Below are 21,744 nucleotides of genomic sequence, written 5' to 3'. Positions count from 1 at the left end.
CCTCACAGCACCTGCTCAGGAAAGAAACATCAAGGCTTCTGAACGAATTTGTTGTTCGTTCAGCCAACACCTGAGCGGTTCCTGAACTCCATTTCTGGGAGCATTTATCAAAAAAACTTCCATTATGAATAGCATTGAGAACTATGTCTAGATACTCATGTTGCAACAGAAGAAAGGGTGGGGGAAAAAACTGTAAATGCAATGTATACATCTAAGGATAACCTGACCCCCTTGCTGTACAGTGGGAAAATAAAATAAAATAAAAAAAACAAAAAAACTTCCAGTTATAAATCCTTCCTCTGTCCCTTTGGGCGCATACGCTTCTCCTACAACCCAGGGATGATTTTCTCGAGGACCTGAGAGCCATCCCTCTGAAATATCATCAGGAAAGACAGGCCTCTGTCTCCCTGTGGGAGAGTCAGCAAACCCAGAGAGCTTTGATCCACAACCACAACCCTCTTCCCGCTTGTCTGTCATCTCCCCTGACTTGGCTGAAGCCCCTGCTCGCTCACGCTCCCTGCCCTTCAACTCTCTGCTTACAACACCCAGCGACCTCTGCACAAGTCAGGATTGAGTTCAGCTCTTTGCTCTGCTGCAGTAGTTCCTGAATCAAATTGGTCTTTTCCACCTTGGACTAGTGTCTGGCTTTGCTTATCTTTGATGCCTTTCAGGCTGCAAGTTCTTTGAGGTAAGTACCATTTCCTCTTTCTAAGCGCTGAATTCATTTGCGTGCACAGCAGGTCCTTGTTAAGAACCACTGCTCTGCAGTGGGATGGAAAGATGGAAGTCATCCCTGACCTTGAGCGGTTCCCACCCCAAAACCTGAGCCCACGAGGCATATTTCACACCACTTCTGCAAAGCCCGGGAAGAACACCTTCGTTTCCACAGCTCCCCCAGTTCCTACTTGCTCCTGCACCTCCTGTTTCCTTCCCAGACACAACTGGTAAAACATGGAGTTAGAGAGCGCCATGGGTTCATCTGGAGGGTCCCGGGTTCCTGACCTCGTCCCCTCGGACCTGCGGCGGCCTCTTCACCACCTCCTTCACCAGGTGCAGCACTGTGTCCGTCTGCAGGGTGCTCAGGGCGCAGATCAGGTCCACGAGGGTCAGCTGGGACGTGCTCGCCGCTGGCACAATCTGCCAAGAAGAAAATCATTCCTTTGAGGCTCACAGAGAGAAAACAAAAAATAGGAATTTTTGGAAAGTACTCTCCAATAGCTGCTCCTGGAAAAAGAAATCTGATTTATTTACATATTTGCACATTTATTTATTCGGGGTGTGTGTGTGTGTGTGTTTAGAGCCGTACCTGAGACATATGGAAGTTTGCAGGCTAGGGCTGGAATCAGAGCTGCAGCTGCCGGCCTACACCACAGCCACAGCAACACCAGATCTGAGCCACATCTGTGACCTACATGACAGTTCATGGCAACACTGGATCCGTAACTCACTGACTGAGGCCAGGGATTGAACCTACATCCTCATGGATACTAGTCTGATTTGTTACCACTGAGCCACAATGGGAAGTCCTATTTATTTATTTTTAGCCATGGCTGGGGCATGCAGAAATTCCCTGGCCAGGAATCAAACTCATGCCACAACAGTGACCTGAGCCACTGCAGTGACAACGTCTGATCCTTAACTTGCTGTGCCACGAGAGAACTCATTTTAATCTTTCAAACAAATATTTATTTATTTTAGGGTTGTACCCACGGCATAAGGAAGTTCCCAAGCTAGAGGTCGAATTGGAGCTGCAGCTGCCAGTCTATACCACAGCCACAGCAACACCAGATCCAAGCTGCGTCTATGACCTATGGGGCAGTTTGTGGCAATGCCAGATCCTTAACCCACTGAGGGAGGCCAGGGATCGAACCCACATCCTCATGGATACCAGTCAGATTCTTAAGCCGCTAAGCCACAATAGGAACTCGTAAATAAACACGTAAATGAAGATGAAGTGAAGGACTCTACGGGTGGAAACAAAGAGCAAGGTAAGCATTTAATTAGAGGAACACTGTCAGTATTTGACACAAAGTAGGAATAAATGGTGCAGCCGATAGCGGGCAGTCATGCTGGTATGTTCAAGCTCAGGAAGTGTTTTAGAAACTGACACACTCATTTGAAGGAAACAGGCTAATACCAAGAGTCAGCCCCCAAAGGAGAGGACAGTAAGAAAAACAGGTAAACCAGGTTCACGGGAGCTGGCCTCGGCAGGACAGTCCCAGTGTGGGGGGTGCATTTAGATGACACATCTGTAGAAGGTGGTTTCATGCACTTGGAAGCATCAGGTTTATCACCAGGTAAACCCCACAGGTGCTAAGCTGGGGAGCCTGGGCCACTGGCCTCTCACACGTCCTCAGGGCCCAGGGGCCCAGGCAGGGCACTGAGACAGTGCCTGGGGGTGGAACAGACCCTCTGAGAGAGGTTCCAGGTAGGAACATGTGTGGCTGGCAGGGGGAACCAAGGAAGAAGCATGTGCTGGTTTTGTAGAAACAGGTAAACCAAGGTCCTGGATGATGGCCTCATGATGGACCTGTCGGCAGAGGAAGAATGGACAAGATGCAAGCTGAGGTCTGGGAGCAGGAATGTGATGACCTGAATTTTCTTTACCCTTGTGGACAAGTACTATTTTTACAAACTTATTCATTTTTTCTTTTTTAGGGATACACCTGGGGTCGAATCGGAGTTGCAGCTGCCGACCTACACCACAGCAATGTGGAATCTGCATCTAGGCCCTACGCTGCAGCTTGTGGCAATACCAGATCCTTAACCCACTGAGTGAGGCCAGGGATCGAACCTGCATCCTCACTGACATTATGTCAGGTACTTAACCTGCTGAGCCACAAGGGGAACTCCTATTTTTATAAATTTAAAAAGCCTAATGTAAACTCTAGAACCTGGGTGACGATGATGTGTCCATGTAGTTGCATCAACTGTGACAAACATACCCTTCTGGAGGGGGGTGTGGACAGTGGGGGAAGCCATGCATGTGTGGGGATGGGGTAATTTCAGCAATCTCTGCATCTTCCTCTCATGTGGTGGTGAACCTAAAACTGCCCTAAAACGATAAAGTCTGGGAGTTCCCACTGGGGCTCAGTGTTAATGAGCCTGTCTAGTATCCATAAGGATGTGGGTTCGATCCCAGTCCCTACTTAGTGGGTTAAGGATCCGGCATTGCCGTGAGCTGTGGTGCAGGTGGCAGATGTGGCTTGGATCCTGAGTTGCTGTGGCTGTGGTGTAGGCTGGAAACTGCAGCACCAATTCAACCTCTAGCCTGGGAACTTCCATATGCCAAAGTGGGCCCCTAAAAAAAAGGACAAAAAAAAAGTCTTTTAAAAATTGTTTTTTTTTTTTTTTTTTTAAGAAAAAAGCAACTATTTGGCACTTCAGCCAGGGAAGGGCCCAAGGGATAATGAACCATTTCTTAAGCTGGGTAGCAAGTTCATGGTGGTGCTTTTATTCTTTAAAATGTACATGTTATATATATCCTTGTAAGCCCACCATTAGATATTAGATTTAAAAGGTCAAATAAATACAATAGAAAGATGAGAAAACAGATGTCCGGGGGGGGGCTCCACTCCCCCCCACCTCCCCCTCCAGTTGTAACAGGGCACAGCTGTTCCACCTCACGCATTTACAACAGTGGAACATCATCCATTCGCTACATCGCTACATCGACAGTCTCCCGTGTCAGCCTGTGGTGTCCCCTTTGCCTGCACCTGACCACTTGGTATTTTGTCCGAGTAAGTTTAGCTACTGCTCTGATCCTTGGCCCTACCTTCGTCTTACTGTGGCGTTTCACTTTCTTCCGGCTCCACACGGCGGCAACAGCTGCTGTTAACTGCACTCCCAGGTGGGCCGTCAAGGGGTTCAAGAAGTCTAAAATTTTCTGTCGTATGGTCTAGAAAACAGAAACAAGAAAAGGTAGAGCAGGGCAGAATGCGGGCTCTGGGGGACTAGACACCCCACCACCGGTGCCTGTGACCCCCGGGGCCAGGCTGTGCGGACCTCTCAGCATCAGGCTGTGTGATCCTGGGAAGGGGAGGGGCTGGAGCGCCACCTGGAAGCGCTCGATGAGAGGGTGGTGGGCGGCCAGGTGACCAGCCAGGCCCCCAGGTGACCAGACGGGCTGCCAGCTGAGCTGAGCAGGAAGAGACTCTTGGGGGTGATGACTACCACCTTCGAGCAGTTACCAGCAGGGCAGGGGCTCCAAGGAAGCCCCCCAAGGCTTTGCAGACGTAGTGAGAAGGGGAGGGCCAAGCAGCAGAGCTGGGACTGTTCTCCTCCTGAAAGCCCCCAGCCTCGGCTTGTCTCAACCAGCCCAGGAAGGGCTTATATTCATCAGAAAAAAATGCCTTTTCAATGTCCAAAAATACGTACATTTAACTAATTTTATTACATAACCAATTACAAATAAACCCACACGGCCCTAGACGTCACTCGTCACTCCCTTCTGCCATGCGTGGATCTCTCTCCACTCCTGAAACCTCTACGTTCCTCCCTCTGTGAAGCCTGGGGGCCCCCCAGCCTCCAACACTCACCTCCCCTGGTCAAATCCTTTCGATCTGGGTCTCAGTTCAGCCACTCTGCCTCAGCAAGGCCTCCTCCACCCCAGACTAGGTCAGGTCCCCGGGTCACACGCTGTCAGAGCTCCCTACATGTCTTTGCAGCGCTTCTCATCATCATTTTATATTATTACTATGATTTTTTCTTTGTCTTTTAGGGCCGCGGCATATGGAGGTTCCCAGGCTTGGGTTTGAATCGGAGCTGTAGCCACTGGCCTACGCCAGAGCCTATGCAACGTGGGATCCAAGCAATATCTGCAACCTACACCACAGCTCACGGCAACACTGGATCCTTAACCCACTGAGCAAGGCCAGGGATCGAACCCGTGTCCTCATGGATGCTAGTCGGGTTTGTTAACCACTGAGCCACGATGGGAAACTCATCATCATTTAAAAATTGATGGTTATATGTCTGTGTCTGCCAGGAGGACAAGGACTTACTTCATCTCCCTTATCCACTCATGTATTAACAGGGCCTGGTCCACAGCAGCGGGCAGGCAAATATCTGTCAAATGAATGAATTTACTCTGGGCTTACTATGTCCCCGCTGCCCTTGTTTGGCATCATGTTAGATACTGCTGAGCGTGGGATGGGCAGGTCCTTTCCCTCCCACCACGGTGTCTGCTCAGGAGACAGGATGGAGGTCCCAGCTCAAGACCTTGGGTCCTTCAGAGAGGGCTTGAGCAGAGGGCTTGATCAATCTTAGCCACTGCCAAATGGAATCTTCTCAATAGCCCAGTAGGTAGGCCACTAATAACAGACTCACTTCACAGAGGAGGAAACCGAGGCTCAGCCCACCTCTTGTCTGTAGAAAAGCTTTATAGTCTCCTGGGCCTTCCCTAAGTTGCAAAAGCCTGACTCAAGAATTAATGATTGGGAGTTCCTGTCGTGGCTCAGTGGTTAATGAATCTGACTAGGAACCATGAGGTTGTGGGTTCGATTTCTGGCCTCGCTCAGTGGGTTGAAGATCCGGTGTTGGCATGAGCTGTGGTGTAGGCTGCAGATGCGGCTCGGATCTGGCATTGCTGTGGCTCTGGTGTAGGCCGGTGGCTACAGCTCCGATTCGACCCCTAGCCTGGGAACCTCCATATGCTGCGGGAGCAGCCCTAGAAAAGGCAAAAAGACAAAAAAATAAAAAATAAAAAATAAAAATTAATGATTGGAGTTCCCATTGTGGCTCAGCGGTAACAAATCTGACTAGCATCCATGAGGATGCAGGTTCAAATCTCTGGCCTCGCTCAATGGGTTAAGGACTCTGTGTTGCTGCGGCTGTGGTGTAGGCCAATAGCTGCAGCTCTGATTCAGCCCCTAGCCTGGGAACCTCCATATGCGGCGGGAGCAGCCCTAGAAAAGGCAAAAAGACAAAAAATAAATAAATAAATAAATAAAAAATAAAAATTAATGATTAGATTTCCCATTGTTGCTCAGCGGTAACAAATCTGACTAGCATCCATGAGGATGCGGGTTCAAATCTCTGGCCTCGCTCAATGGGTTAAGGACTCCGCGTTGCTGCGGCTGTGGTGTAGGCCAATAGCTGCAGCTCTGATTCAGCCCCTAGCCTGGGAACGTCCATATGCTCCGGGGATGACCCTAAAAAAGCAAAAAAAACCCCTAAAAAGATTAATGATTGAAAGGATATGAACATGTAGTGACATGTAGCAGTTGAGCCAGGAGGAACTGGTAACAATGTAAACAAATTAGTCATATGGCAGTCACAGAATCTTTAGTTCCTCCATGAAGTACACAGATAATCGTGTCTGGGGCACATTCCTAAGTTGTTGTACAGATACTAAAACTCCTACCAAATAGAAGAAGCAAACTGCATGATGGTCATGAGGATGTAGCCCCCAGCCAGGCTGGAGCCTGAAGACTGATGCTCACCCCTGCAACATCACCCTGTTACCCCATCATCAACTAGTCAGAGGATTGTGAATGAGCTGATTACACACCTTTCAAAGGTCCCCTCGTGGTCCTTAAAAACTTCCCTGAAATTCAATGGGGAGTCCGGGTTTGTGGGCACTAGCTGCCTGTCCCTCTTGTCCAGTACGGACCATGAACGATGCCCTTTCCTTCCCCACAATCCAGTGTCAGCAGACCGACTTTACTGCGTGCGGGAGAGTGGACCGACCCAAGTTTGATTCAGTAATAGAACTAGAAGTGCTCTAGGTTGTGTGCTGCTGGTTTAATAAAAAAACTCAGATGCCTCAATGCATATTCAAGGCATCACTGAAAGCAGAGATTAGCTGTCTTAGCAGAGATGCTTCTGAGAAACAGGGTGAGAATGTCAGGTCTCTCACTTGAACCCCCAGCCACCAAAACCCCAGAGACTGTATTTATTTATTTTTTTTTAAGGGTAAAGGTGAAAATAAACTGAAAACTACTCACAAAGCCTTTCTTCCCGTGAATAGGAAACTTATTCCAATAAACAAACGGGAGACTTCTACCTCCAACTTCCCTCTAATGTGGGTTTCACTGAGCACGTGAGGTTTGATTACTTATGTATATATCCCTGCACATTTTTATTTGGGGTGGGACAATACAAGTCAAAGGAAATCACAGACCCACAGAGGAAGCTCTCTTACTTTGGTGGTTTTAAAGTAAACCGAAGAGGATCCTTTCGTGGCTCCAAGGAGATCCACGGGTCTCTTTTGAGTCTCCTCCTTTCTGAGAACATTCCAGAGAAGGGCCATGGTGTTAACAATTCGGGGCAGCTCTTCCAGAATAGCATTCTTGGCATTTTTCAAATTGGTAGGGTCACTCACAGCTGTGGCCTGGAAAAAGAAAAAAAAAAAAAAAAAAAAGGAACATGTGAGACTCACTGGTCTGTGGTGCGTTTCCCTTTCTGTGAGGATGCTGTGCTGGTGGGATGAAGGCTGAGCTGCAGCACCCTCCCCAGGGAGGCCCACATGTGCTTGGAAAGTAAGATGTCTCCCTAAGCATTTATTTTTAGTATTTTTTTTTTTTTTGGCTGCACTCGTGGCATATGGAAATTCCCAGACTAGGAGTCGAACTGGAGCTGCAGCTGCCGGCCTACACCACAGCCACAGCAACGCAGGATCTGAGCCTCTTCTGCAACCTACACCATAGCTCACGGCAACACCGGATCCTTAACCCCCTGAGCAAGGCCAGGGATCGAACCTGCATCCTTATGGATACTAGTAGAGTTCGTTACCACTGAACCATGATGGGAACTCCCTCCTTGAGCATTTAAGCCCAGACCTTTCTTTCAAAGAGGGATGCCTGCGAGTCTGAGACTCCTCATCACACACTCTTCAATCACTCAGCCAAAGCACTAGCTGTGTTCTAAAATTTAATCCCAGATAGGGTAGAGCAACCAACAGTTAAAACATCTTCAGATTCCATAAGGTCAAGTGAAAAAAATACATGGGAGAAAGATTACATTCTATCTCACACTGGTTGAGGCTGAAGCTGCCCACAGGAAGTTCTAGCAAGAACAAAACCATATTTGCATTACTCACATACATTTGCATCTATCTGCATACACATCTGCATTATTCACATGTGTATTCAATTGCATTAACATGTGCATATATATTTGTGTTACTCACATATAAACATTTCTTAATTGAAACAGAACCCCAATGAAGACAAAACAATATATGAAAACTATCCCAGACTCAGGAAAAAAATGATTTACCTTTTTGTTGTGGTTGGGTTGTTCCAAAAGACAAAAATGACTAATGGTTGTTAGACCTTCCAAAAGAGTGAGTGGATAATCTGGAGAAACGTTTTCCCTCTTGGAGGTTATGCTTTAGTGAAGAAACAAGAAATTGGTTTTGAGAATTTTATTTTATTTTATTTATTTTTTATTTTTTTTGCTATTTCTTTGGGCCGCTCCCGCGGCATATGGAGGTTCCCAGGCTAGTGGTTGAATCGGAGCTGTAGCCACCGGCCTACGCCAGAGCCACAGCAACGCGGGATCCGAGCCGTGTCTGCAATCTACACCACAGCTCGCGGCAACGCCGGATCGTTAACCCACTGAGCAAGGGCAGGGATCGAACCCGAAACCTCATGGTTCCTAGTCGGATTCGTTAACCACTGCGCCACGATGGGAACTCTGGTTTTGAGAATTTTAAAAAATGAGGCCATAAAGGTTTTTAATCCTACATATAAACATAGAAACCAGAGAGCTATCACTACCTTAAAAAACTGGGCTCCTGTAATGAAATACTGTTATGATATTGATAGGCATCTTCTGTGCTGTTTTACATTTATATAGTCGCTTTGGAAAAATGTTTTCAGATGGTTCAGAATTTCCATGAAGAAGATTCACATTTCTATTTCTGTTTTGCAAAAAGAATGGAGTGACTGACTCGTCCTATCTAGCCTGGGTAGCCACGTAGAATTAAAAATAAAGGAGCTGAACATTTAGCTCCTTGTTATACCCCTCTTGATGATGCTAACGAGGTTTTTGATTAGGTTGAAGTGCCCCGCCAATCGGCTTCTAGGGCAAATCAGCCACTTGTGACAAAAGCTATGATTAAAGCAATAGCAGCACATCAAAGGGTGCACTGTACCTGACAGAGAGCTTCACGGATTCGCTTTCATACTGCCTGACCAGCTCGTCCAAGTTTTTGCAAATCTGGACCAGGAAGGGTGTCACTGTCCAGCCCAGGGACTTCCCAAAGTAGGGCAAGGAATGCGTGACCAGGCTGACCCAAGCGGGGTGCATGCCGTAGCCATAGGCTGGCTGCAGGCCCCGCACCACCGCAGCCACCAGTAGACCTTGTGACGTGAGGGGGTGCGGCTGCACATACTGCATGGCGCTGATGGCCTGCTGGAAGTTCAGGGCCCGCCGCCACTCCAGGGACAGGTCTGGCGGATGCTCCGCCTCCTCGAGCACCTGCCCCAGGTGGTGCTCCAGGACGATGAGCACCTGCAGCAGCTTCAGCAGCTCGATCTGTAGCGGATGCTCGCTCCAGATCTGGTCCTGGCCCAGGTTGATGAGACGCTCCTCGAAGAAGCCATCCTCCCGCAGCACCCGGCCCCTCTCGGCGGTGGCCAGTCCGTAGCGCTTCTGGCTGGTGTACATGGACGCGGACAGGGAGAGCAGGACGAACTCCTGGACTCTGCACCTCTGCAGCAGGCTGTGGATGAACTCCACGTTCCTCCCTTCGGCCGACTTGGCCACTGACACCAGCTGTGTCATCAGTCGGATCAAAACCTCCACGCTTTTGACCTGGACGTCCCGGTTGCCCAGGAGGTCTCGGTGGGAGACCTTCAGGTAACAGGGGTAGTAGCTCCGCAAGAAGCTCAGGCACAGGTAGGTGAGGAGCTCGATCAGCAGAGAGTGTGGGCACACGTTGGGGGCTTGGGTCTGGAGCTTTCCGTAGAAACTCTGGCCCGAGAGCGCCTCCTGGTGGCGAGCAAGGAGGTTGGAGATGAGGTTGAGGTGCGCGGTGGAGCTGGTGTCCATGCTGGTCCTGGACACGGCCTCGACGAACTCCTTGGGGTTGGTCTTGAGCACGGCCTCCAGCACGGAGAAGGCGTACAGCACCCGCCGCGAGTCGTAGGGCTGCAGGTACAGCAGGATGTGCTTGAACAAGGCCTCGATGGTCTCCCGCCGCTCCCGCTCCTGCTTCAGCAGCCGGGCCGCCGTCAGGGCCTGGAGCTCCGCGTCGGCCTCCTCGTCGCTGGACAGCGACTCGGAAGCCTGGGTTTTATCCGAGTCCACACGCGTCAGGCTCAACTTGGCGTTGGACTTGAGGCCGGCTGCCTGCCTGGGGTGCGCCCGGGCCACTGCGGAAATGGGCACGCAGCAGCGTTCGCCGCTGCTCAGCTCCTGCGGGTCGTGGGAAGGGGAGGAGAAGGTGGACGTGTTCTCGCTGTCCGTGGGGCCGGAGCTCGTGTCCGCGGACTCGGTGTGCTCGCTGCTGTCGGCGGCACCGCCGGCCGTCTGGTCCAGAAGGTCCGCGTAGCAGGGAAGGTCTTCCTCGGCCAGCATGCAGTCCGGTGGGCCCTTCTCCGGCTCCTTCTCCACCTCGGCCCAGATGGCTTCGCGGTCCACGGTGGTGAGCTGGCTCAGGGGCGCATTGTCTTCCGAGCCGCCCTCCTGGAGTTCGGGGGCGCCCCACGCCTCTTTGAAAGAGGTTTGCTTCCTGTTAATCCAGCGATGCCAGTCTGAAAATTACAGAATGACAGACAGCTTCAAAACAGAAGGGTCAGTTAGGATAAATCAGTGTTGGAGTGATCTTTGTCTTAAAGCCAGACAGAGAGAACAATATTGATAAACTCTTCCGTGGGAGAGGGGCAAGACCGGGGTAGGGAGTTACCCTGTCTAACATAAGAGGTATAAATTACAATGTATAAAGTAAGAGTAGAACACAAGAGGTAGAAATTACTATGTATAAAATAAACAAGCTGGAGTTCCCTGGTGGCTTCCAGTGGTTAGTTGCCAAGGCTGTGGCTCAGGTTACCGCGGTGGCTGGGGGTTCAATTCCTGGTCCAGGAACTTCTGTATGCCGCAGGCAACCTCCCCACCCCATACCTACAGGATATATTGTACAGCACAGGGAATACAGCTGATGCGTTATAATAATTATAAATGGAGAATAACCTTTAAAAAATGTGAAGCACTATGCTGTGTACTTGAAACATATAATGTTATATAAATCGATTATACCTCAATAAAAATAAAGCATAAGAAACTAACAAAATAAAACAAAATTCCTCTATGAAATGACAACACTGGGGTCTAGACTACATTACTTACAGATGGAAGGCAGACAAGTAAAGTGAACAGGTCTTTTAAAATGTTCCAGAGGGAGTTCCCGTTGTGGTGCAGCAGAAACAAATCCGACTAGGAGCCATGGGGTTCCAGTTTGATCCCTAGCCTCGCTCAGTGGGTTAAGGATCTGGTATTGCCATGAGCTATGGTGTAGGTCGCAGGCATGGCTTGGATCCCACGTTGCTGTGGCTGTATTGTAGGCTGGCAGCTGTAGCTCCAATTAGACTCCTAGCCGGGGAACCTCCATATGCCATGGTGCGGCCCTAAAAAGCAAAAAAAAAAAAAAATTCAAGAAATTGCATAATTTGGTTACACTGTATAGCAAATATAAAGATCAAAAATGTATGGGAAGGGTGATTTTTAGAAAATACCTATCATTTTCTCCCAGAAGTTGTCTTTCAAAAAAGTGTCCTGCAAAAATGTTAGCAGGTGGTTTTCAAAGTTAGATGTATCACTGAAACATCCTGTACAAAACAAAGAGGAAAGCAAACAAGCCTCCACTGTAAGAGGGTGATTGAAAATCTCACGGCCCATGCACCATTTGGGTTTTGGGCCAGGGAATGAACATGCACCACAGTTGTGGCAATGCTGGATCCTTAATCCAATGCACCACAAGGGAACTTCCTGTTTGGTTCTTAAAAGATACATCTATGTGTACTGATATGGAGTGGTGTGTAGGGTGTATTAAGTAAAAGAAAAAAACCCGGAATGGATAAGCAATGAGATCCTGCTGTATAGCACTGAGAACTATAGCTAGTTACTTATGATGGAGCATGATGGAATATAATGTGAGAAAAAGAACGTATATATGTATGTGTGACTGGGTCACTTGGCTGTATAGCAGAAAATGGACAGAACACTGTAAACCAGCTTTAAAGGAAAAAATAAAGATCATTAAAAAAATAAAGAACACTCATTATTTTTCTGTGGAAACAAAAAAAGGAAAATAGAGACAAACTTAAAAAACAAACAAACAAACAAAAAAAACCAAGCTGCAGAATCCAGCTGCATAGGAGGAGTCCCCTAAACGCGGGGAGCAGCTATAATTCGCAGCTATGAATAAGTCTGGATGGAGATCCGCTGAACCATGAACAGTGATGCTCTCTATCCGGGGGCCACTGCAAGGGACTTTCACTTGTGCTTTTACTCCCCGATTATGCCAATTTTTCAAAGAAGCATGTTAGTACCTCTGAGATAAGAAAACACACAACACTTTAAAGTGCTCAGGTCTCTTTAAAAAGCAGTGACAAGCCAGACGTCTTTAGTACTGCTGAACATTTTTAACATGCAGCAGCTTTCAACAAATCTGTTCCATGAACATTAAGCCACATCAGCAAAGAAGAAGATATTAGAAATAGATGAGCTGCCTGATGTGCAGAACAGTTAAAACAAACAAAAGGTTTCTATAGGATAGGGGTAGGGTGGAGGGCAAGCAGAACCCTTCCAGTTGTTTCCAGAGAAAGAACACATTTTCTGATTTGGCAAAGTAAAAGCATTAAATGTCAACTGGAGGAGACTGCAGGAAGTGCCATGAAACTTTTATTTTTTATTTATATCTTATTTTTTTTGTCTTTCAGGGCTGCACCCGCAGCATATGGAGGTTCCCAGCTAGGAGTGCAGTAGACACTGGCCTACGCCACAGCCACAGAAACACCAGATCCAAGCTGTGTCTTCACCCTACCCCACAGCTCAAGGCAACGCTGGATCCTTAACCCACTGATTGAGGCCAGGGATCAAACCTGTGTCCACATGGATGCTAGTCAGATTCATTTCCGCTGAGCCACGATGGAAACTCCGAGTGCCATAAGACTTTTAAAAGCCAAGGAATCGTGGAGTTTAAACTTTCATTTTAAAACAAAGGAATAATCAACAATTTAGCTGCCATAAATGACAGCCAAACTTTTTTTTATATTGTCAAAGTGTTTATTGCAAAATGGAGTCTTAAAACAAGGGAAAGCAACATTCACATCAAAATAAAATGTGACACCAACTTGGGTTTCTGAACACACTGTGTGTGGACTTGGTGCTGGAATATCAAAGTCCAACGATGAAGCGGATAACTGAGCAGTCTTAGCACACATGAGTAAAACGGAATCTTCCATACAGACACAATGCAAGATTTTGGCACAGGACTTGCTCAGAATAACAATGCGATATGATAATTGAGAAAAACGTTTTGTTAAAGAAAAAGCACAATAAAGTGATAATGCCATATAGTCAAAGCTCACACTCAGAGAATATAAGTACTTTTTGGTAGCCAAACTTTTAAGAAGGTGCTTAGTTTATACTTCTTTGCATTTTACATTCGTATTATGTGCACAAAAAAACGCCTCCTCGTTTATGGCACAACATTGTAAATCAACCATATTCTAATACATTTTTATTTATTTTTATTTTATTTTTTCGCTTATCAGGGCCACACCTGTGGCATATGGAGGTTCCCAGGCTAGGGGTCTAATTGGAGCTGCAGCTGCCAGCCTACACCATAGCTGCAGCAACACCAGAGCCAAGCCATGTCTGCAATCTACACCACGGCAACACCAGATCTTTAACCCATTCAGTGAGGCCAGGGATCGAACCTGCAACCTCATGGTTTCTAGTCAGATTCATTTCTGCTGCTCCATGATGGGAACCCCTTTCATAAATTTTTTTTTTTTTTTTAATGCTTCTTCTTTGAGAAGGCAGCCAGCTTTCCCTCCTAAAGGAAAACCAGGAGTTACAGTTATAGGCAAGGAAGCTTATGAAGAGAGGAAGCCACCTCATAAATCTTTGCTTATTTAGGTGTTGGGCTGCTTTCTTTCTCTAAGATAAAACTGTGACGAACACTGAATATTTACAACCTAGTGAGCTAAACAAACTACCCAAGACTTGTAAAATCATCACTTAGGAAACTGCAGGAAATGATAAAATTACCTCATCTATGTGGGAAGTAAAGTTAGATGATAAACTGTGCTAGGTATTAACTACTGAAATTTAAATTTTAGTCTCTCCTCTCTTGTCTTTTTTCTACCTATATTCTTTTAAATTTGTGCTAAAGATGCCTCTGAGGGAGTTTCCATCATGGTACAGAGAAAACGAATCCAACTAGGAACCATGAGGTTGCAGGTTCCATCCCTGGCCTTGCTCAGTGGGTTAAGGACCTGGCATTGCTGTGAGCTGTAGTGTAGGATGGCAGCTGCAGCTCCAATTCGACCCCTAGCCTGGGAATCTGCATATGCCTCAGGTGTGGTGCTAAAAAGCAAAAAAAAAAAAAAAAAGCCTCTGAAAGTTCTTAGAACCCAAAGGTCTACTTTTGCATTTCTGATTACATGTTAACAGCTGGAAAGAACCTCAGAGGCCGGATAGAAAAGAAACCCCTTACCTTGTTGATGGTTCACAAGCAGAGGTCATTTTTATAAAGTACAGGTGATGAGATTATATGCAAATTTCGACATTCCTGATCCTTCATACCTAGAGGCAACCTCAACTCTCCTGTTCTGGGTCTGAGAAGTGCTAGCCCTACACACTCACACTTAACTTCTCACCAGACCTCATTTCTTTCCTAAGTGAAGGGCTGGCCTTGGAGACCTCTGAATGGACCAGCTCCTCCTACCCTAGATACACTTGAATGTTTTCCCCAGCAAAAGAATCAGGAATCAGCTCTGTGTATTAGAACATGAGGTACTAATATTATCCTTTTTGATGTAAAAAAATCCGATTTTTCAGTGAAAACAAATTCCCTATCTAGTATTTCTAAGTGCTGGTTCATCTGATCCTTAGGTTTTAAAAGTCCCCACAAAGTACCTCCATAGCTCCCCCAGCCCCAGCCCCGCTGGTTGTGCCCTGTGGCATGCAGAAGTTCCCTGACCAGGGACCGAACTTGAGCCACAGCAGTGACAATGCCTAGTCCTCAAATGCTAGGCCACCAGGGAACTCCCCTTCATAGCTTTTGGATCTGGCAAAACCACCAGGTAAGTCTAAGTGTTTTGGCTGTTGCCCTGGGCAGTTGGGGTCCAGGTCACCCCTTCCTCCCTCCCAGGCCTGGGGCCCCAGGGACACAAAGCTGGCTCGGCCCCCTGCACGGTGTGCTCACCTGCCGAGTTCTCCTGCTTGAGGCAATGAATGGAGGTCCTCTGGGTTTTGGGCTGGAGCAGCAGCAGGAGCACGGGTTCCAGGATGCGTGCCACGTCACCAAGGGAGAGGGCACGCACCAGCCAGCCCTGGGCAGCAGCCCCGATGGCGCCATCTGTGCAGGCCAGGCTGTCCAGCACAACAAACAGGGACCTGTGGGAGGAAACACACCGTCAGGTCAGCATTTGGTGCCCTGAGTGCTGGGACGCCCCCAGCGAGCTTTGCCCAGGCTGGGCTTGCGCACCTAGGCAGATGGGAACCAGGGTCTAAGCTAGAGTCACTGGGTAGCTTTTAAAATGCCAATGTCCACATCTCCTCCCGAATCTGGCGGGAGGGGAGGCATCAGAATCAGCTGGCATCCCACTAAGGTGGCCTGTCTGGCCCCTCACAAACAAGATAGAGGATTTTTGAAAAACAACATAGAACAGAACACCTGCAGGAGTTCCTGCCATGGCGCAGTGGGTTAAGAACCCAACTAGCAGTTCAGCTTGCTGCAGAGGTGTGGGTTGGCTCTCCGGCCTGGTGCAGTGGGTTAAAGGATCCAGAGTTGCTGCAGCTGTGGCTTAGGTCTCAGCTGTGGCTCAGGTTCAGTCCCTGGCCTAGGAACTTTCATATGCCGTCGGTGTGGCCATAAGAAAAAAAAAAAAAAAAAAAAACCTGCAGTGAAGGTCATGTCTTAGCATGTGCTTGAGGGCATCACAAGGGTACACGGCCAGTATGGCTGCGGCCCCAATCAAGATCTAGACCGTCTTCGTGTCCCTAAAAAGGTCTCTCGTGGGGCACGTTCTATAAGCTCTTCAGCTGACCCTGAGGGACACTGGGCTTTGTCCTTCCACAACCAAATTAAGGAAACGCCTACCAGGCATCCACACGTGCTCAGCCTAAATTCACTGCGGGGACCATGGGAATCGTTTGCTCTGCACCAAGAACATGAGGTCATGCTCCCCACTTCCCACACGCCCTCTCCCCAGCCTGGCCCGCTGGCCCGGCCCTCTGCGAAGTGTCCTTCTGCATTAGGGGTGACAAGAAAGACCCCCTCACCTGTCAAAGGAGCGGTTGTGAGATGTCACTCGACTGCCCTGGATCTCTCTCGTCAGGTGCCAGATGACGGAGAATCGAAACAGAGCTTCCAGCCGCGTGCCCTGGATTAGGAAGGAAAGGAGAGTGAGGAACCTGCTTCCTCAGAACACTGCTCTCAGTGGCAGCAACCGCAGTTTAAGTGACAAACGAGAGTGCAGCAGGAAGCCAGCATCCGGGCAGAGCTGCGGGGGTCCCCTTCGTGCCTGCTGTGTTCCATGGGGCCTGGAGGAAAGCAGAGGCCGCGTCCTCGCCTTCCCTGCTCGCTCCCATGCAGACGCACTTTTAGGACAGTGTGTGTTCCAGACCCAGCGTCAGCCCGAGTCCAGGGTCACACTTAGGCCTGTGGTTGAAGAAGAACACAGAGCATGGCCTTCTCACGCCCCTTGGCAGTGGCAGGCCAAGTGGCTGAGAGAACAGGACATGACTTGAGCCAGGGCTACAAAGACCAACACCTCTGCGATGCCCTACTTCACCAGAAGCCCTGCGAGCCTTATGGGAGCCTAGGCAGATGTCCCCGGCGGGCCTTAATATGACACAAGGGGACGGCTCATGCTTCTGGAGGCCTTCCAGTCCTGAAATGATGGATGTATGAAAATGTTACTAATGCGACATGCCTCTGCTTGTGAACTGGGGTGTCCACCGAGCTGCAGAAAGACTCCCACTGGGTACCGGTAAGCCTGCGCATGGAGTTGGGACTGTCGGGTTGGGACGGGTTGGACGTTATTGGCTGCGAAGGCTCACCTTATCAGGGTCCAGGAGGGCATGGCAGATGATGTCCTCGCAGATGTTGGCCGACGGGGCCAGGCAGTGGAGCCGGTAGAACAACTCGACGCTCGTGATGTGATGCTCACGTGTCTCCTTGTTCAGCTGATTCCACAGCACACGAGCCACCCTCTGGGCAGAAGGGACCGTGTGAACACAGGCAACACCCGCCCATTCCTGCGGCAGGCCAGCCCCAGCCCCCAGGACTGGCTTCTGCCTACACGTGCCATGTGAAGATCCGTAATATACAAAGAACCACCACTGACAAACGACACAAAGCCAACCAGACCCAGACCACATCACAGACCCCCCAGGAGTCATCCAGGCGAGGGCCAGGTTATAGGTTAAACTTGGAGGTTTGGGACCCGCTTAGAACACTGCAGCTCTTGCCCAGACCTTCTCTTTCAGAGGAGGAATCACTCAGAAGCAAGAACCCACTGGTTGAGGCACTGCATCCCAGAGACGAGCCCTCCAGGAAGTCTGGTGGGTTTGTGGTGGTCACTGTCCGAGGCAGACACTAGCACCTTACCACCTAGGGCTGGCTCAAACTGGGGTTCAGCTTTAATTCCACAAGCTTGCTTGTTCCCATTTCTGTGTGCTATGCCACGGCAGATGCCTGGCTCAACTTCAGGACACAAATCATATCCGAATCAAGTCCTTCATCTCCCCAGCCCTGATCTTGGCTCTTTAAACAAACGACACCTGCAACGGGCTGCAGCCCCTCCCAAAGTTCCAGGGAGCACCAGTGGGGGGGCCTGAGCCAACCAAGGTGAGACTCAAAGGGAGGGCTGGTCCCACTTTCGGGAAGGGAATTCCTCTCTCCCTCCCCGCCAAGATTTTTTCTCTGGCTGTGCCTGGAGCATATGAAAACTACTGGGCCATGGGTCAAACCCACACTACAGCAATGACAATGCCAGATCCTTAACCTGTGGAGCCACCAAGGGACTCTAGGAAGGGGAATTTCTCAAGGCACTCTTCTAGGTCATGGAAAAAGAAGATGTCTCATAGATTATGACATTTTAGGTACATCTTAAAGAACTTACTTTGGCCATTTTAATTCTATTTGACAAGACTGTTTTCTCTGCCCAGATCAAATTAACCACTGATTAGCCTGAACCCCTAACTATTATTTATTTAAGGGTATGTGCTTTCCAATGATCAAGTTAGAAATAAATTTCTTTCTTTCTTTCTTTTTTTTTTTTTTTTTTTTGGTCTTTTGTCTTTTTAGGGCCGCACCCATGGCATATGAAGGTTCCCAGGCTAGGGGTTGAATTGGAGCTGTAGCTGTTGGCCTGCACCACAGCCACAGTGACACCAGATCCGAGCCACCTTTTCGATCTACATCACAGCTCGTGGCAACGCTGGATCCTTAACCCACTGAGCAAGGCCAGGCATTGAAACTTTGTCCTCATGGATGCCAGTCAGATTGGTTTCTGCTGAGCCATGACGGGAACTCTGAAATAAATTTCTGATAGAAAACTTTCAACTAAGTTAAGCGAACCCCTTTCCTGCAGTCTCTGTGGCAAATTTATATGTAAGAGGTTCCATCTGGAAGACTGAGATTCAATATTGATCAAAAAACACACCTGCTCCTTTATCTGTCAGCCTTCGCATTCCCTACATTCTGGATGTTTTCTTAGTGGTTGGCAATCTGCTGTTTCTACCTAGAAAGGGCAGAGTACTCTTGGAATATCTGACCTTATTCTATTTGCACTGTGGGCACCAGGAACACTGGTGTGTGAGCTGCTCCATGGGAATGAGAAAAAGGCTAGAAGATATGAAGCCAGCCTGCCACCTGAAGTCTGAGAACCTGGGGCACATACTGGCTATCTGGGCAGGTTGCTTTACTGTCTCTAGTTCCAGCATCTCAATGTGGGCAGGCACCAGCCAGATGCAGCTTTTGAGAACTGCATATGTTAATGTATAATATATATAGCAGGCTCCAGTACTTGTCAAGTTAATAGATACTCAGGAACATACTAATCTGAGTCAAAATAAAAATCAAGGCTTCAGAGGAGTTCCCTGGTGGCTCAGTGGTTTAAGGATCTGGCATTGTCATTGCAGTAGCTTGGGTCACTGCTGTGGTGCAGGTTTGATCCTTAGCCCAGGAAATTCTGCATGCTGTGGGTGTGGCCAAAAAAGAAAAAAAAAAGATTTTGGTGATAAGCAGTTCCAATACCACAAGGCTAGTAACTCAATGACAGCAACAGGCTAAACCATAGGTCAGCCCATTTACCACAAATAATAAGGGAAAGAGATAGCTAGGAAAAACTCTGCTGTGTCAATGCAAATCTCAAAGACTGGCCTCAAAAAACTCCCTGTGCAGAGGGTTATAAATTTCACTGGATCAGACTGTGGAGTTATTTACGCATTGTTAAAAACAACAATAGCAACCAACCAGTGATTAGTGGAGCCAAACAGCTGGGTGTAATACCAAGCGAGCTTAACAGAGATCAGTGAAAGCAGCCAGTCAGTGAGGAACTTGGCAGGACCATTATCAGCTCAGAGTGGATGCAAGTTCCTAAGCCTGCACCCTTCAAGGAGCAGCACCAAGGCCTCACACGGCATGGGAAACAGATGTCACTAAAATAGCCAAGTCACTAAAACAAATAAGCAACAAAGACAAGAACAAGTCACTGGTGGGGCTAGGAGGGAGGTGTCAGAATAGAGAGTCACAATACATTATCTAAAATATCCAGTTGTCAATAAAGATTTTAAGGCATACAAAGATACAAGAAAATATGACCCATTCACAGGGGAAAAAAGCAAACAAAAGTAGCTAAGAGAGCAACCAGATTTAACAAAGACTTCAAAGTATCTATTATAAATCTGTTTGAATAACTAAAGGAAATCATATTCAAAGAAATAAAAAAAGTATGATGATAACATCTCATCCAATAGACAATAACAATAGGAAGACAGAAATTATGAAATTATCTACAAAACAGATTCACAGACACAGAGAACAGACTTGTGGTTGCCAACGGGAAAGAGCTGGGGCAGGGATGGAGTGGGAGTTGGAGTGGCAGATGTAAACTATTATACACAGAATGGATAAACAATGCAGTCCTACTTTATAGCACAGGGAACTATATTCAATATCCTGTGATAAACCATAATGGAAAAGAGTATGAAAAAGAATGTATATACATATATTCATGTATTTATACACATATATGTGTAACAATCATTTTGCTGTACAGCAAAAATTGGCACAACATTGTAGATCAACTCCACACCAATAATAAAAGACTTAAAAAAAAGACATGAGTTAAAAAAAAGGCAAACTCTGGAGTTGAAAGTATAATAACCTAAATGAAAAATTCAGTAAAGCAGGCCCAAAAGTTAGGCTGAACCGGCAGAAGAAAGAATCAGTGAAAAGATTGATAGAAATTATGAAATCTGAGGTATACAGAGAAAAAAATTAAGAAAAATGAATAGAGCCTTAGAGAAATGTGTGCGACACCATTAAATGCACCAACGTACACACAATTGGAGTGCCAGGTAAAGGAAAAGAGAAAGCAGCAGGAAAAATATTTCAAAAAATACTGGCTGAAAACTTCCCAAATTTGCTGGAAAACCTTAATCTACATAACCAAGAAGTTCAGTGAAATCCATGTAGGATAAATACAAAGAGATCCACACCCAGACACATCACAGTGAAATGCTAAAGGACAAAGGGAAAATCTTGAAAGTAACAAGAAAAAGCTGAACTGATAATTTACAGGGAGACCCCAGTAAGATTAATAGCAACCTTTTCATCAGAAACAAGGGAAGCCAGAAGATAAGTAGATGACACATTCAAATGATTAATTAAAATGTACGTTCACGCAAACACTTAGATGAGCCTTTGTTATGGATTATTAAAAAGTGTTGGTTTAAATATTTTAAAGTCAAGCATATGTAGGGAAGAGTAAAGAATATTTATTCTTATATTCAGATTGTTGAAAGACAAAAAAGACCAAAAAACAACCCATTTCAACCAAGAACCTTATATGCTGTAAAACTACCTTACATAAAAGGAGAAACAAAAGACATTTCTGGATAAACGAAGATGGAGAGATTTTGTTGCTCCCATGCCCGCCTTGCAAGAAAGACTACAGGAAGTTCTTTAGGGTGAAAGCAACCGACCACAGACAGTTATCTGAACCTATACTCGATGCAAAGGGCAGCACTAAAGGTAATTATGCAACTATCAAAAGGCAGTGTAAATGTGTATTTCTCCGCTTCTTTCATTTGGTTTGAAAAAGAGCTGTGCAAAACAATAGGTACACAATGTATTGGGGGGCATATAACACATAGGACTATAACTGGCAATAACAGCACAAGCAAAGCTGTACTGGAGTAAAGAAACAACACCTGATGCTAACTCAGATCCACGAGTGAAGACAGCCAGGATGGTATCTAAGGAGGTTAACAGAGCAAACTATAAATACATACAGTTGTTTCCCTTTCTTCTCCCAACGTCTTTAAACATCATGA

At 47.3% G+C, this 21,744-nt stretch overlaps 1 protein-coding gene across 1 annotated transcript in view; it reads right to left on the bottom strand.

The window, feature by feature from the left end:
- DOPEY2 (dopey family member 2) overlaps positions 1 to 21,744 on the bottom strand; it is a 134,463-nt gene that overhangs the window by 31,888 nt on the left and 80,831 nt on the right. The window contains 8 exon segments of the mRNA XM_003132763.4: positions 1,003 to 1,137; positions 3,776 to 3,898; positions 7,145 to 7,333; positions 8,221 to 8,332; positions 9,101 to 10,703; positions 15,383 to 15,573; positions 16,462 to 16,562; positions 17,242 to 17,394. Of these exon segments, the coding sequence (XP_003132811.2) occupies positions 1,003 to 1,137; positions 3,776 to 3,898; positions 7,145 to 7,333; positions 8,221 to 8,332; positions 9,101 to 10,703; positions 15,383 to 15,573; positions 16,462 to 16,562; positions 17,242 to 17,394 (2,607 nt within the window).

Source organism: Sus scrofa, chromosome 13, assembly GCF_000003025.6.
Source record: "Sus scrofa isolate TJ Tabasco breed Duroc chromosome 13, Sscrofa11.1, whole genome shotgun sequence".
Taxonomy (NCBI): domain Eukaryota; kingdom Metazoa; phylum Chordata; class Mammalia; order Artiodactyla; family Suidae; genus Sus; species Sus scrofa.
Note: the sequence above shows the minus strand (reverse complement) of the source record. Positions and strands in the feature narration are given on the sequence as shown.